We start from the raw sequence: 16,501 nt of genomic DNA, 5'->3' as shown, positions 1-16,501 counted from the left end.
CTGAATTTTGAGGTGTCTCTTCAAAATTCCTATGCGTTGTTTCATAATGACGTTTCAAGTTAGAAATCTTCATCGCAGCTGTCGTCTCTTGGCATATTACGCTCATGGGTCTTGTGCGAGTTGGGGGGAGAAGGAATGCACATTTTCCCACTCCATTCTTCTTCTTTGAATTGCCAGTTTTCATTGTCCACTTTTCTTTTAGCTTTGCACTTGTAAATACACTTTTTCGTAAAATGCAGGCTCAAACAACTGGTAAAGTGTCACAAATATGTGCCCTCACCCCAGCTATAGCAAGAATAGTCGGAACTCGTACAGGTAGATTCCCGGAGAGAAGGCAAATAGCTTCCAGACGGACCGAGGAAATGCAAGGACGGAAGCGCTTTAAAAGGACGGGGACGGACAGGGTCGGGGGATGATCCTTTTTAGGGATAAGGACGGAGGCACGAGGACAGAAGGGTACCCAGGTTGCGGCCGGAGGATGGACTGGCAAAAAAGGTCAAGTGCCCAGTTCTGGTGCGTACCCGTGCTTTTATCTCCAGTAGACTTGATTGTTGTAACGGTCTTCTGACTGGACTCCCTCAGAAGGACGTGAAACAGCTGCAGCTCGTTGGGGACGCCGCAGCTCGGATTCCGCCCTGGTTTCTTGCGGTCTGTGCCAGGTCGTTGTTGTTGCCGTCATGCCTTGCCGTTTGTCACGTGAACAAAGTCATGTTGTGTTTCCTATAGCGTTCAGTTTGAGCGGAGTTGCAGGTGAGTTTCTTTGTTACTTTGAACCTGACTTTGTATGCACTTTATTATTGTAGTATTTAGGTAATTCCATGCGCCTTGTGGTGATTTCTTTGTATTCATTTTTTCCATTGTTTTTTGGTGAATACGTACGTTTTTAGGGGCAATAGTCCTGCCTCCCAGCACTTGGGTCCTGCACATTCTAATACAATACAATACAACTTTATTTCTAAGGCACATTTCACGAGAGCTACAGCTGTAACAAGGCATTTGACAGGTAACATCAAATAGCACAAATTCAAATGCAAAGACAGTGAAAACGGTCAGTTGAAACACAAATTGATGAAACGAACACATATGCGCTTCCCCTGGCTGCTTGTGAAGTGTGCAGGGTCACCACCCTCCGAAATACTGTATGCTCTTTGCCCAAGAATGACTGGATGCCTTTTAAGCTATTTGCATTCCATGATTGGCACAATCGAACACTCGACTCTGGTATTCACATTGCTGCTGTTTTACTTTCAAGTTCGGAATGCTTTCTCTGTTAGCAAGGAGCAAAAAAGGTTTCTTCTTCTTTGGGGCTAACATTCCGTCTCCTTTTTCCATTCGGCGCATTGTTCCTTTTACCACTGATTAACATCTTGTTTAAACAGCTCGCAGACACACTGCGCTGTTTCTACTGTATGTTCATAAATCCTCCTGTGCCGATCAACACAATGGCCTACATTCCTGAAATTTAAAGGAAGTCCCTTTATATCGGTGCATCTCGACACTTCTGGGGGCATCAACATTCTAGGAAAATGGCGTCTGAGAAAACACACACCGCATGTCTTTTCAGAGGTTTTTGCAGTGCGTCGCGTCGCGTCGCGTCGCGTCACGTCCCGTCGCCTCTTGTCGCGCATCGCGGGCCTCTCATCAACCCGACTCCCGCAGTCTCTTTTGCAATGTTTTCAAGCTGTGAGTAAATTAGTAACAACAATCTTTCATGATGTAGGTGGTTTGGAGGCACAAAGCGTTTTCTAAGGAACAAAAATAGTGTCATGTTGCACACTTTGCATATGCACATTACAATGTAACTATCAAAGGCACAGCGTTGTATTGAATACACAATTTCAAACCGGACATATCGCATAAGGCGAGGCAAGCTGTCAAAACCAACTACGCTGCCACGCGATGAGCCGGGTTCTGCCGCTAGTTTTCACGAGTGGCCGACGACCGTCAGCCGCCGACTTTGCTCTGATTCGGAGTTTGAACAGCCGCCGAATGGCGCTGCAGCATTTGCAGATGAAACGGCCAATCAAAAATGCACATAAGCTTCGGTTTCCTTATTTTAAGCGTGGTGAGAGCCACGCAGCCGACTATGCCGATACAGTACATACGGTGGGTGTGCGCGCCCGTGTGCGTATAGCCCATATCCTCGCTTTGTGGCAATCCAGTCCTTCCTTGACCATTGCAGCATGTTTTTGTGGTTCAATTAAAGATAAAAATAATTACATTACAGTACATTGTATGTGGAGCCTCAAAACCCCATACAGGGTTGGGGTTAGCAATGTATAAGGCTAAGTGCGATGCTTAGCCTATGTTCACACTGCAGTTCAATTCCAATTTTTATTTTATTTTTTTTGCCCATACGCGACACATACCAGATTTTTTTGTTTCATCGTTGTGTTCTGTGTGCAATGTGCTTAACGGCTCTTTTTACTTTTGTAAATGGTAGTATGCAAATAGTTTGACTCTGGAGTGCCTGCCCACCTATCAAGTGTGAAATAACACAACCAAGAAAATATTGTAAATTTGTCAAAAGCAAGCTGTTCAGATTGTTGCTTGATTGTAGCAACCTCGTTTGCACGTCGCGTAAAATCGGCCCTTACTGCGTTTCTGCACCCATGACGTGGTAGCTAAGTCAGGAGTAGATCCACCATTTTCAAATGATGGCCGAACGAATTAGGATCGGCAGACAGCATCGTCAGTGTTTTCTTTTGGATAACCAACACAGACTCAAATCTGATATGATCTAGGTAGTTAGATTTCAGACATTACACATTGAAAATGCGCAAGCGTTCTCCATGACATAGTTTGGAAACTCGTTTGCTCTTTTACTCCGCACGCAGATCCCGTGGCTATTTGTTGATCCCGAGCTTGCTTGCAATCACTCCCGTCAAAGTGTCCCTCACCCTGTCCGACAAAGGACAGCACTCGGAATCACGGCACACAAGCTCTGATCAGAGTCAAGGTGTGGTTTGATCCACGGACCCGCCTGCCTGCCTGCCTGCCTGCCTGCCTGCCCGCCTGCCCGCCCGCCCCTGCCCGCCTGCCCGCCCGCCTGCCCGCCTGCCCGCCCGCCCGCCTGACAGGTGTGATCGAGTTTCACAGGGCTGTCACGGCTACCAGACTCTTTCCCTGAGGCTGCGCACTTTAAACACCCGCCCGCCTATTAGAGACATCCACCCGTCTCGGAAATGAACTCCTCACTAACAGACCTGCTTTGAGGTTACACCTCAGCTCCGCCAACAATACCACTTTGATGTCTTTGGCCACGTCACTGTGATAGACATAGCGCGAGTCCTCGGGGCTTGCGCCAACCACATGGTTTTCCGGGGAGTAAGACTTCATTGGTCCCCATTTGCGCGCCACTCGCTTGTACGCGCACCCCTGTCCCTCGTACTTATCCGACCTCCTCAATAGAGTTCCGGGTGAGCTGGAGCCTATCCCGGCTGACTTTGGGCGAGAGGCGGGATACCCGCTGGACTGGTTGCCAGTCAATTGCAGGGCACATACAGACAAACAGCATTTACACTCCTATTCTCACACCTATGGCCAATTTAGAGCGCACACATTACATGTTCAAGTCTTGGGGCCAGATCGGGGCCGTCGCATCACATCGTGTGGCCCAAAAAAGCAAATCCACTGTGTCTACTTGATGCGTCTTGTCACAATGTTTGATTCTTTTCATTGTGGCAGATAATGTAGATTAAAGTTGACGTGTTCCCCCTTCACTGTTAAATGTCTCATGCCATCGAAATGCAATGTTTCGTGCATAGAAAGCGGGATCTCACTGAGTGGCAAATGCCTACGACATGTTCAAAATTTCTTGGCAACAACCCCGACAAAGAAAAAAAAACACCTTTGCAAACACTCGTGAGCATTCGCCGATCGATCGCTGATATATATACCACCCAAAATGAGTCTGTTGGTTTCAATTTGACATCAATGTGGTTTTGTTTGTTGTATGCAATATCCAATAAAACGCAAATGGCATTGAAAATGAGCAGATCAGGTATATTTTAATGGCATAATTATCCTTGACTTCTGATTTCAACTTTTTTTTTTTTTTTTAAATCATCATTACTCAGTATTTAACAAACGCTTGCAGGGATCTTAATGAGGTGACTATAGCCTTATGTTTACGGTTTTACAGTGTCAACGCGAAACCAATACTACATGTGTTGTGGATGAGAGTCTTCGATCGACTTCATTTGCATGTTTTTGGAATGTGGGATGAAAGCCGAGTAGCCGGAGAAACCCACACAAACCGAGGGAGAACATGACAACTAAATAGGAAGGAGCCACTTTTGCAGCATGCCGACTATTGGATTTAAAGGTCGTAGAAGTACACTGTTCCCTATTTTGTGCGCTTGAAAGTACATATGACAAGCCTTTGCGCAATAGGACCCAGAGAATTTGACCACCGCCTGACAACCTGCAGCAGCTCACCTTCTTTTTTTCCCCTCCTCTCTCTCTTTTTTTTTTTTTTTCTTGCTGCGTGACTCCGGTGTCCACTTGAGAAAAAGTCAAGAGTGAAACCCAAAAAAGTTGAGCGTGTCATTGGCTGGCAGGAAATCGTCGAGGCAACAGGGGCAGACTTTGCTATAAAAGCCATGAAGCAATCCAGGCGCGTCCGCACTCAGTAGACGGGACTCGAGCGGTCATCTGGTCACCTTGTCACCCCCCACCGCAGCACGCACCCCCGCCCAGGCGCGCCACCTGGGCACGTCTGCCAACATGAGCGCCTCCGTGGCCGTGTACCGGAGCATCTTCACCGAGGACCGCTTCAAGCAGGCCTACGGCTCCGAGGGGGAGCGCGCGAGTGCACGTGTGCGGCTGTGGGCCAAGCTCGCCCGCAGGTGCAGGTGCTCGCGGCGGGCCTGCCTCCAGCTGCTCCGTCAGAGAGTTCCCATTTGCAACTGGCTGCCCAGATACCGCTTCAAGAAATGCTTCTTTGGAGACATGATCGCCGGACTCACAGTTGGCGTGCTTCACATCCCACAAGGTCAGTCATCAACGTTTAATAACAATAATAACCTTTACTGTGAGGTGCTTCATTCAAAATGATAAGAAGTTAGCCCAAAAGATTTAGAAAAAAAAGAAAAAAAAAGGTACAAGTATAGAATAAAACATGTAAGTCAAAATAAGCGTATTCGATAGAGGACTTGGTACTTATATTACCATTACAGTATTAGATGTAGCATTCCTTAAAGTAGTACAGTATCAATATTAATTGCACTAGCACTGTAGTAAAAAATGAGTCATTGTAATTATGTTTAGCATATGTGTATGTATTTTTTTGTCATATACAATAGTTTTTAAAAAAAAGCCATGTTGCGAATAGCTATATTGTGAGCATCCATTTGCTACACATGTTGCCCTCATTTGGGTTACAGGTGAGCTGACGCATGTCGCGCCCGAAAATGGACAAAAGGAGGGTTACACCCTGGACTGGTCACCAGACAATCCTAGGGCACAACATCAGACTGCCATGATTAATCTAATTTATTTATGTGAATGCCATACACGTGTATAGTGTTTTACACTAGGGCTGCACACTATATTGAAAAAATATCGACAATAAATAACTTGAAAGAAAGAAAAAAAAAAAAAAATATATATATATATATATATATATATATATATATATATATATATATATATATATATATATACATATACATATACATGCACACACACACACACACAGAGCTGCGCATTTTACCAAAAATTCTTAGTCCATTTATCGCCAAATGCCTCCAGCTGGGGTACCCTTCTGCCGTCCGTCCATCCGCCCTTTTGTCCGGCCGGAAAAAATAGTAATCGTAGAACCTATAACCCTTCCGTTAACAAACAGTACATATAGTAAGTTATTTCAATCCATTAGCCAAGAATACATTGAACCAGCTTGTTTTGCCGCCATTAGATAATAATAATGTCATTTCTTCAGGTACATGTAAAATTTTGCAATCATATGGATAGCACAATATTCAACACCATCATGGTTTTCCGATATCGTGCAGCGCTACAGGGCAGCATTTTTGAGCCGGCGACCAGTCCAGGGTGGTCCCGGATATGCTCCGTCTTCCCCGTGACCCTGAGGAGGATAAGCTGTAGAGAAAATGGAGGAACGATCCAACAGCTATTCATTGTTCTTTTAAAGTAATATTGAAATGTTCTCTGTCTCTATTAGAAGAGCATCATATTTCCTGTTTGATTTTTGGGAGGGTGTTTGTATGACCAGTGTGATGAGTAACTGTCACACGGGGCATTATTTCTTTAAATCCATAAGGTATGCTAAAAACTCGGATTTTGACTGCTCTCCCCAACTCAGGGATGGCTTTCGCACTCCTGACGTCTGTAGCGCCGATATTTGGCCTGTACACGTCCTTCTTCCCCGTGGTCCTCTATATGATTTTTGGCACCGGTCGCCATGTATCCACAGGTAGAGTACATCTTCAAAGGAATGCTTTGTCATTCTTATGAGCCGCATCGTGTCACCACCGTCACTGAGGTCAAGGACTTGTCGCAGGTACTTTTGCCGTGGTGAGTCTCATGACTGGCTCCGTGGTGGAGCAAATGGTCCCCCCACCCGTGGAGTTGAACTCCAGTTCGCCTGAAGGGGCCGACTTTGAGCTCCAGAGGATCAGCGTTGCCTCGGCGGTAGCGCTTCTCTCGGGAATGATCATGGTATGTGGCCAGGCGGGCACGTGCGTGCCCCGCTTAGAGACGGCAGAGGCGGGCCACTGCTGTCGGAGCCGAGTTGACTCACGCCAGTGAATGATTTTGTCTTCCAGCTCTGTATGTTTGGTCTTCAGTTGGGCTTCCTTTCCACCTATCTGTCAGAGCCGATAGTGAAAGCATTCACCAGTGCCGCTGCCTTCCACGTCACCAGCTCGCAGCTGCAAAGCATGCTGGGGCTTCGCCTCACCCGCCACACGGGGACTTTCTCCCTCTTCAAGGTGAGCAGAGTTCTTCACCATCTGATAGTCAGGCGGAGCAAAGAAAGGCCAGGAGCTCCTTTTACAACGCTCAAAGATGTCGCCCCAGCTCTGGCAACTTGGAATGCTGGAATTCGTCTAAAGGAAGCATGTTGAAGTACACCTCCACTGAGAGATGAATGCCCGCATTTTGGGGAGAAGCTGTTTTCTTTTGGTTTGGTTTTTTTGCTGAGGCATAAACCATTCTTTTTAAATTCATTCTTTCAACAGACACAGAATAGCAACATTTCTGGGGAATTGTCACTGGTGCGGGCAGTGTCAAATTTGCTCGAGAACGTGACTGGCAGCCCCTCCGCAATTTGTGTGTTCAGACTTTAGCGTCCGTGATGGAGAGCCTGCCTCAGACCAAGATGGCGGAGCTGCTCATCTCCTTGGTGTGCTTGGCGGTGCTGGTCCCAGTGAAAGAGATCAACACGCGCTACCGGCAACGCCTGCGTGCCGCCATTCCGGTGGAGATCCTCACGGTCGGTTGGAGTCATCTACTTTGTGCGCACGTGCCAAAATCAAGGTCCAGGGCCACACTGCCTCATTTGATGTGGTCCACGAAAGAAAAAGAAAAAAGTGTGCCTTATGTTTTTTTGCTAATTTGGATTTGTTCATTTCATTTGGGCAGAAAATTGCGACCAAATTTGTGATTTTTATTTCATTTTAGCAGCTACTGTCATCATTTTTTTTTCAGCCAATCCCTTCTTAACATGAATTGAATCATAGCTGAATGCTTAACAATTTGGTTGGCACTATTCTTCAATCGTTAAAGAATGAAGACATAAAAAGCAGTGCAAGTTGTGCATATGCAGCCACATGATGAGGTGATCTTATATGATAGCCACAGTCATGACAACCCCCCGTGGGAAACCAAACTACAAATTGGCCCGTGACTGAAAAAGGGTCTTTGTCACTGACAACAACTGAAGCAAAAGTCAACCGCTTAATCGCCTGATGATCGAGTTATAGTGTTGGGGGCGATGAGGGGTGAAAGTTTCGTCGGACTCGCAGACGGACGGCCATTTAAAAGTAGAGGCGGACCGGCCTATAGACGGGTATTCGTTTTTTTTTTTTCCCAACGGAAAAAAAGGCGAATGGCGGACAACGGAAGGGTACGCACGCTGCAGACGGATGACGAATAACAAACGTTCAATTTTTAGTAAAATGCCCAGCTTGGCAGATTTGAGTTTCCCGGAGCTGTAATAGGCGAGCGCATTGGTTAATGCCCTGCGATACTTATCGATGACTGCAGGCAACCGCTGAACTTGGTCCACCCAATTTAGTTGGGTATATTTTGGTTTGGAAACAGAACTAAACGCTCGCATAAGACACTCGTGTAAGTGCCCCGACCGCATCACTTAACCACCGTTTGAACAGGTTAGTTTTAAGCTTGACTGTACGACGACTTTCCCTGGTGGACATCCATGCCTCAATGCACATAAATCGTAGTAAGCATATTTTTAAACAACACTTGTCATCGAGAGAGCTCCTCAAGTGCTTTACACGGGTAAATTGCACAAGCTAAACTACAAGGCTCTATTACTGTTCGTTTCTGTTAGGAGGTAACAGTCAGCAGACAGTATTGACCTAACAGCACCATGACTAGCGACAAGAGTTGTGCCTGTCTGTAGCCCAAAAATACTGGCGTATTGTTTACTGCAAGATTCAGTTCCGAATTGTAGACAGAATTGTAATCAATAACAAATAACTTACAGGGACAGGGAATTAACAATGTGCGTTTTTGATTCTGCTTGTGTAGGTGATTATTGCCACGGGTGTGGCCTATGCTTTCTCTCTGGACTCCATTTATGACATTGAGATTGTTGGCCACATTCCAGCCGGGTAAATTATTCAGTAGTCCAAATGGCTAACAGCACCACTGACCCAACAAATTCAGGTTGTTTTACTTTGGTTCCTCCTTTCGTCAGATTCCCGAGGCCTCGGTTGCCTGCCCTGCACACATTTACTGACATTGCTGGGGACACTGTTGCCATCACGTTTGTTGGCTACGCTGTGTCGGTCTCACTGGCAATGATCTATGCTGACAAGCACGGATATTCCATCCATCCCAACCAGGTAAAGCCTGGAAAAGCTTGCGGAAGCTTCTTAGCGGTCTGGTAACTTGAAAACGTGTGTTTGCAGGAGCTGCTGGCTCACGGGGTCTCCAACACAGTGTCTTCCTTTTTCACTTGTTTCCCAAGTTCAGCCACTCTCGCCACCACAAACATACTGGAAAGTGCCGGCGGATACACGCAGGTAGGTTATGCCCGCGGCAGGCCGATATGGCCTCAAATCCATATCGCGGCAGGAATGGAAACGCCTTCAACGGTATACTGTATATTGCAATATCAATACAACACTTATGGAAGAATGTTTATGGGCTATGTCATCCTTTAGCAAATATAAATTGATTTCAAAGGGTATATGAGTTTAAAAACAGCAATTGCGCAGATCTCAAAAGTTAGAATGCACTCTGTGGTGAAAACAAACAAACTCATGACTAACATTACTCATTTGAATATTTATACTGCACTATGTATTAGTCAGAAATGGGCACTTTACCATTTTGTGCCGGTCCGTCCTCCGTCGGCGACCTGGGGTACCCTTCCGTCCTCGTCACTCCGTCCTTATTCATAAAAAAGAATCGTCCTCCGACCCCGTCCGTCCTCACCCTTTCAGAGCGCTTCCGTCCTTACATTCCGTTGGTCAACTGACCAGTCAGCTGTTCAGCCGACTTACTCTCTAAAAACTATTAGGGTCAATTCGACCCACTTTCTTGCATTGTTTTATACAAAACTACCAATTTTAGGGGTAGGGTTAAATTGACCCAAACAGTGGATCAGTCCATTTTGACCCAAAATTGTGTTATTTTTTCAACCCAACTGTTTTCGAGTGATATATGTTGTAACTTACTGAGCCATTTCGGGTTTTCGGAGGCGTGCGCATGCTGTGCAGGGTTACATTATTTTCTCATTCTAATTTGCTCTTCACAGACGATTTCTTTCCGTTGTAATGTGATTCCAGCCAGACTTCTGTTAAGTGTATTGTCCCACCTAGGCACGTATTCTGTTGTTTCACTTGTCTACATTTCATGTTAGCTTAGCAGTTAGCGTGGCTTCTCTGTCTTCTCCTATTCTTTACTTGCTCAGTGTGTCAAACGGTTAGCTACTCGTTGTCCTACTCTATCGATAACGATACTTGTCAGAAGTGTATCTCATTTGCCGCCATGGAGGCGAGCATTAGTGATTTAGAGGAGCAGCTCCATACAGTTTTCAGCTGCATTTAGCTTGCCAGCTGAAACTCCTCACTGGTGCCTAGCAAGTTAGTTTAGCGCCGCCCATTCCCGGTAGTTCTCGAGCAGCCAGAAAGGCAGGAAGAACAGCGACTGTTCTATTGTAGACGCAGCACATTTACCGAGCACCACTAGACTCATAGCTCACTACAATTAGCACTTGTTTAGCTTATGACTGTTAACGTACAGCATATGCATATTTTCTGAAGTGGTTCGTAGAAGGAACGCTCATATGTGAAAAAGAATTGAGGAAAAAAAATACAATGTAAATGTGTAATTACTACAGCACACCGACATGGTTACATTAGGACTTTGAGTGAACGAATTGTGTGAATTGTGTTTGCAGTTCTCTGGCTTGTTCACCAGTCTGGTTGTACTAATTGTCCTGCTGCATATCGGACCCCTCTTCCACTTCCTACCCAAGGTGCGTTTATGTGCAGTCGTCAGTATCAAAGTTGAAGGAGCAGAGGCAAACCTAGGCGGCAAACCTAGGCGGCAAACCTTGGCGGCAAACCTTGGCGGCAAACCTTGGCGGCAAACCTTGGCGGCAAACCTTGGCGGCAAACCTCGGCTCATTCTGCTTTGTTTGTTTGCCCACAGGCGGTACTGGCATGCATCAACGTGACCAGCCTCAGGCAAATGTTCCTGCAGTTCCAGGACTTGCCGGAACTGTGGAGAATCAGCAAAATTGACTTTGTAAGGCTGCAGAAGGGTGAAGGGCTAAAAGTTATTGGATCTATTCTGGAAGGCAATCCCCAGGCATGGCCGGACTCCCGTGAGAAGGGCTTGAAGATAGCTAATGAGTTCCCATGTTTCCATTCGATCGGCAAGTGATTGCCGAGGCACAGCTAATTGGTCTTTTTCAAATTTGTATTGAAGCGACGGTCATCCTTCTGTTGAGAAACAGGAACGACGTCCTCCTGCAACCTCTGACTTCTCGGTTGTCGACTGCTGCAAAATGTGTCGATTGGGTGTCATTTTAAGAATGAATGTTGAATTTACGCAGATGGTTTGGGTGGTGACCTGGCTGTCTGTTGTGGTTCTCAACGTGGACCTCGGCTTAGCCATCGGGGTGGTGTTCTCAATGATGACTGTTATCTGCCGCACGCAAAGGTACGTGACTTTTGGAGGGAGGGGTTTCATTTCATGTAGCATATTAACACCGACTCAAATGTTTATTCTAATGTTCTTAATCTCATGACATCCAGTTGAACAGTCATTTTTTTTCTTTGTTGATGAAATTCATAGTGACATATCTTTTTTGGTTTGCAGCACTTTTGTATTGGCTCTTTTTCTATATGTAGATTTAGTTGTACCTAATGTCCTTGTACCAAATGTTGTGGCTGATTAGCAAAATTGATGAAGCTTACTTAATGACTGTCAGGCATGTTGATGACACCCTCTGAACCGTGATTCATTCATCAGGGCCGGTTGCTCCGTGCTCGGCCGGGCCAGCAACACCGAAATTTACCGACCTGTGGAGAATCATAGTAAGGTGAGAGCATGCCAGAATAGCAAAGGACCATTTTCAAGTGCCCGTGAAGTGAAACTAGAGGTCTTATCTTCTAAATTTCTCACACTACAGAAAAAATGTCTACCAGCCCTGCCGAATGTGAATGGTTAAAAAAAAAAAAAGGAAACAAATCTGCATATAAAATGAGACTTCAAAGTCATGAAAACTCAAGTCATTGTCAAACACTGTGAGTGCGTGAAAAATGGTTGCTCCTTGCCGCTGTCATGCAACTTTCTTCTGTCTTCATAAGTACGTTTGAGCTGCTTGAAGCATCCAGTGGCAAGCGGAATATATCCCACCGGGTACTGATGGGCGTAAGGCTTGGGAATTCAAAGAATGACATCGATCTCGTCTGTAAATTGTGACAAATGAGCTAGATTCATTTTCGGGGTGTTTGCATAGCTAGCTGTCTAGCTAACTGCACACTTTAGTGGCGGAATTTGGCCTAGTGATAACAACTAAGCAACTCGCAATTCCGTCAGAATAACCACTAATGTGCCTCAAGTTGTTTTTTAGTGGGGGATGGCTGACTAATGCCATATAGGTATGTCTATGCCCAAGTGCGCCACCCGATGCCATTTTAGCCACGGCCCAAAGAATCAGGAAAACTGCGTCTCCACAATTATGACAGTCTCGCTCTTTCAACATGTTTTCAGCCTTCTTCAAACATGTACGTACAATCCATTTGGCCCCAAAAATCTCAGAATTCACTTTACAGGGGCTTTAAGCATAAATTCAAACAGATGTTTTGTTTTACGACATACGAGGTCGACTACCTCAACAGAGCGCAAAGGCAGTATGGATACTTCCGAAAGCAAATGTCATCTTGTGTTGCTCTCAGTGCTATGAGGTGCCAGGGATGAAGATCCTGACCTACAACGGGCCGATTTACTATGGAAACCGCAGCTTCTTTAGGGAGGAGATGAGTCGGTTGTTGGGCCTGACGCCAGAGAAGATCCGGAGCCGCGAGAAGGCCAGAAAAGCTCTGGAGAAGCGTGAGCGAGAGACCGACGTGAGCACGGTGGTACGTCTGCCGCGCGCACCCAATCCGCACGGTCGGAAACATTCGCTTCAACGGGGAGTTTGCCACTTCAAAAAAACCAAACAGTTGATGATTTGACCCAAGTACGGAAGTGATCTTTGAGAAATGAGCTGTCTTTGGCGCAGTCTTGCTCCACGGGTTTGATTTACAAGAAACTACCGCAACCGTGGAAAAAAACCCAGCCAGAGACAGAAGGTGTCGCTCAGGAGGAGTCGGTCGTTTTTCACACACTCACCACGGGCGCACCGCCGCAGCCTCCCCAAACAAATGAACACTCCATGATGAATACGATTTTTTGTCTCAACTGCAAACTCCCCTTTAACACGATCAACTTGTGTGACGTACAATCTTTTTACATTTCTGGCCTTTGTCATTCTTCAGGAAAGAGGCATTGCAAATGCATCTTTTTCTTCGGAAAATGAGTTCTTTAAATCCGGTAAGTAGTGGCATGCAGTATACACAATGCATGCCACAGACCTTGGCACAGAAATGTGTCAATGCGTAATGATCAAGTCTACTCTTTCCCTCATGCACCAACTAATGTACTGTATGTGTGTAAAACTCCGCATTGCTGTTACACACCCGTCGAGGGTTAGGAGCATAGCATAAATGAAGAGAATCACTCTCGGTCCCCAAGGGTGATACACTGTACAAAACAAAAGGCAAACCCATGGCTAAATGTACAATATTTAATATAACACAAAGAAGCCAAAGGCAAAAAGCTATTTACAAGACTTTGCTATTTACAAGGTATTACAAAAAATGGGTCAAAAGCAAAAGGCAGTAAAAGCTGACACACAGACTAAGGATGTGTCCTAAACTAACTAATACAAAAACAAACAACTGCGCTACCGACTATCTCCTGACATCAAAGCTTCGGGATCGCAAAGTCTATCGAAAGGTCACTTGTCGGAGGCCGAGAGCAGGGTTTGGGTTAGGGCTACCGCTGTCAGATGCAGCGCCGCTTCTGTCATTCCTCGGAGCCGAGTCATCTTTAAACTGGCGGCCGTTAGGTCGTGGCCAGTCGGGAACGGCCGCTCCTTCCGCCACCTTAGCCAATCCCCGCCGGCCGCCCGAGTCTCCGCAGATCCTGTTAGTAACGAGCGCTCACTCCCACATACAGATCAGCGCACGCATCAGGCGGCAGCCACGCACCAAACCAACCAAACACCTACAGAACACGCATAGTATTGCAAAATACGGCCAGGGCCGTCACAATTGCGAAACAGAATGGCGGTGTTAGATTTCATATGAAATCAGTGCTGTTTTAAAGATCTGCTTACAGGATTCAATTGTGGCATGATTGCATGCGTAACGTTTTGAGATTGTTGTAATTGCAGTTGCTAGTTCAAGGGATTTTTTTTGTTTTTGTTTTGGTCCGTCTGCAGACGCATCCGAGCGTGAGGTCCAGGTCGTACTGCTCGACTGCAGTAGCGTGATATTTGTTGATGTCGCAGGAGCAAGGCTCTTTATTCAGGTTGGTGTGAAGAAGCATGGGAAACGTCACTTGGCGCCGCATTAAGCCAACAAATGTTTTTTGTTGATTTGCAGATGTGCATTGAATGCCAGAAAGTTGGAGTTCGTGTGTTCTTGTCCGGCTGCAACGGTAAGGCCTTTGTAACCGTGCCTGGGTTTTTCCTCAAGAACACAGTGCAAAATAGAAAATGGTCTTTTCTGCTCTCTGACCTCTGCTCCGCCAGAGAGTGTTTTAAAGATCCTCACATCAAGTGGCCTCATGGACTACATGAACTCCCAGCATATTTTTGTCACCGTACACGATGCTGTGATGTACATTCAGCAGCAGAAGGTACAATACAAAGTAGCAACGGACACATATTGGCTCGAAACATGTTGGAATTGCTCAATCTATCGCCGTTGGTTGCAGGAGAAACATCCAGAAAGCACGATGACTGTTTGGGTTTGAACCGGATGCACGCTGCCGAGGTGCCTTCAAAGAGAGCAAATTGGACTTGCTAGCCCATCAATGGGTGCGTGTTCCATGTAGTTGTGTTTTCAGGAAGCAGTAGCCTGTTGTAGCATGTTTGAGGCTTTTTTCCAGTCTTACCTATTTTATATAAGCAACGCACTGTCATGCCATTTATGCTGGATTTTGAACAGAAAATATTTGTTGGCAATCCAGAGACAAATATACTGAGAAGCAGAGCTGGGCGTTCTCTCTATCTGGCGGACCGCTCCGTTTAGCCGTCACTGACCGACGCTCGTTTTGCTGACGGTTGACGGATTTTTTTTTACAAATAGACGGACTAAGCATCCGCGGAAAGCCCTTTATTTAGTCTGCCATCCGGCTGCAGTCCGTCATTAGTCTATTTTTCGCGGCGAGGCTTCGACGAGGAAAATGGTGAGTTGTTGTTGCTTGGTTGGGGGACAGATTTGAGTGAGGCACCAGGCTGTCGAAGCAAGCAGGCAGGCTTTCAAAGCGCAGTGAGTCACTATTTCTGCTCAAATATCGTCCAGCCGGGGAGGCGCGAGCGAAAGTCTAGTTGGACTCGCCGACGGACGCCCCTTTGAAAATAGAGGCGGACCGGCCCATAGGCGGACGACGGAAGGGTACCGACGCTGCAGATGGATGACGAATAACGGACGCTCACTTTGTAGTAAAATGCCCAGCTCTGCTGAGAAGTGCACTGAACTGGTTAAATGCTTTGTATGTTTAGAGATATTTTATATTAGCAATGCACGTGTACCAGACATGCCATGCATTGCTCTTTTGTATTGGACTGCAACTGTCCTCCGGGGGATGTTTTTTAAGCAAATATTTCGCTATTCAAGAATATGAGACTATATTTTATTAAAAGGAGTAATGGGTTTCTTCACCAACATATAGTCTTGGATTTTGTCCGTGTGTGTGTGTGTGTGCGCGTTCAGTTTTTATTACAGGTTAAGAATGTGAAGCATGCCAGGCTCTTGCGTTATAAAGCCAGACAAGATGAAAGCCTGATGAAAAACAGACAGGACTACTTCACCACAATTTCCGGATAGTTAAGTCTCGGCAAATAAATAAACAATGCGATGTATGACAGTTTTAGCAAGGCGATTTATTGAGAAGGCCGCCCACCTCATCACTCTGCTGCCTTCTAGTGGTCAAAAGAAATGTGTCCTAGCACAGCTTGCAACCTTGACCTACTCAAACTGCATCAAACCAGGACAAAAAAAAAAAAGACCAAAATCTAATTATGTTCCCGCTTGATGTAAGATAGCCAAGTTATTTTTTTTCAGTGCATATTTTAAAGAGGCCTCTAGACACTGTACCCTGTGGATTTCCCCTTTAAGCTCAAGGAGCGTTTCACTAATTGGCAGGAAGTAGACCACTCCTATTAGAGGATGGTACACAAGGTTCTGGCCAACTATTTACAAGCCAGATTCTACAGGGAGCCCTGCTAACATGCATGCCACCGGCAGCCCTACATTTGAAAAAAAAAAAAAAACACTACATAAAAAAACATTGGTCACGTGTTTGATCGGCCTCACTTTTCTCTCCCTAGGAAGAACGGTCACAATAGACAAGTGAAGTTAAATACCAGTCAAATCAAATCCAGATTACAATTTGAACAAGCTACTCAACTTGGCTTTATTTGTACAAGCACTTTTACACAAGTCTCGTAAACATAAGAATCCAAATGCAAAACATAATCAAAAAGTTACAAGCTGAATAGGTT

At 45.7% G+C, this 16,501-nt stretch overlaps 1 protein-coding gene across 4 annotated transcripts; it reads left to right on the top strand.

Annotated features, from left to right (window-relative positions):
• Positions 1-4,480: 4,480 nt before the first annotated feature.
• slc26a10 (solute carrier family 26 member 10) lies at positions 4,481-15,662 on the top strand. Of its 4 annotated transcripts, XM_086042365.1 has the most exons (18): positions 4,481-4,996; positions 6,326-6,436; positions 6,524-6,681; positions 6,789-6,953; positions 7,304-7,456; positions 8,737-8,819; positions 8,906-9,053; positions 9,120-9,233; positions 10,616-10,693; positions 10,870-10,965; positions 11,276-11,382; positions 11,695-11,764; positions 12,624-12,806; positions 13,206-13,260; positions 14,213-14,301; positions 14,376-14,430; positions 14,525-14,631; positions 14,710-15,662. In XM_086042365.1, exons 1-18 carry the CDS (start codon positions 4,729-4,731, stop codon positions 14,746-14,748), a joined length of 2,079 nt encoding a protein of 692 aa, XP_085898491.1. In that variant the 5' UTR covers positions 4,481-4,728; the 3' UTR covers positions 14,749-15,662. The 4 variants fall into 4 exon arrangements, with proteins under 4 accessions (XP_085898491.1, XP_085898500.1, XP_085898508.1 ...); XM_086042374.1 differs by lacking the exon at positions 10,870-10,965; XM_086042382.1 differs by lacking the exon at positions 12,624-12,806.
• The last annotated feature ends 839 nt before the right edge of the window (positions 15,663-16,501 follow it).

This window comes from Filicampus tigris, chromosome 1 (assembly GCF_054856515.1).
Source record: "Filicampus tigris isolate MCC_2025a chromosome 1, RoL_Ftig_1.0, whole genome shotgun sequence".
Taxonomy (NCBI): Eukaryota; Metazoa; Chordata; class Actinopteri; order Syngnathiformes; family Syngnathidae; genus Filicampus; species Filicampus tigris.
The sequence above is the reverse complement of the archived record's forward strand: the minus strand, read 5'-3'. Positions and strand labels throughout refer to the sequence as shown.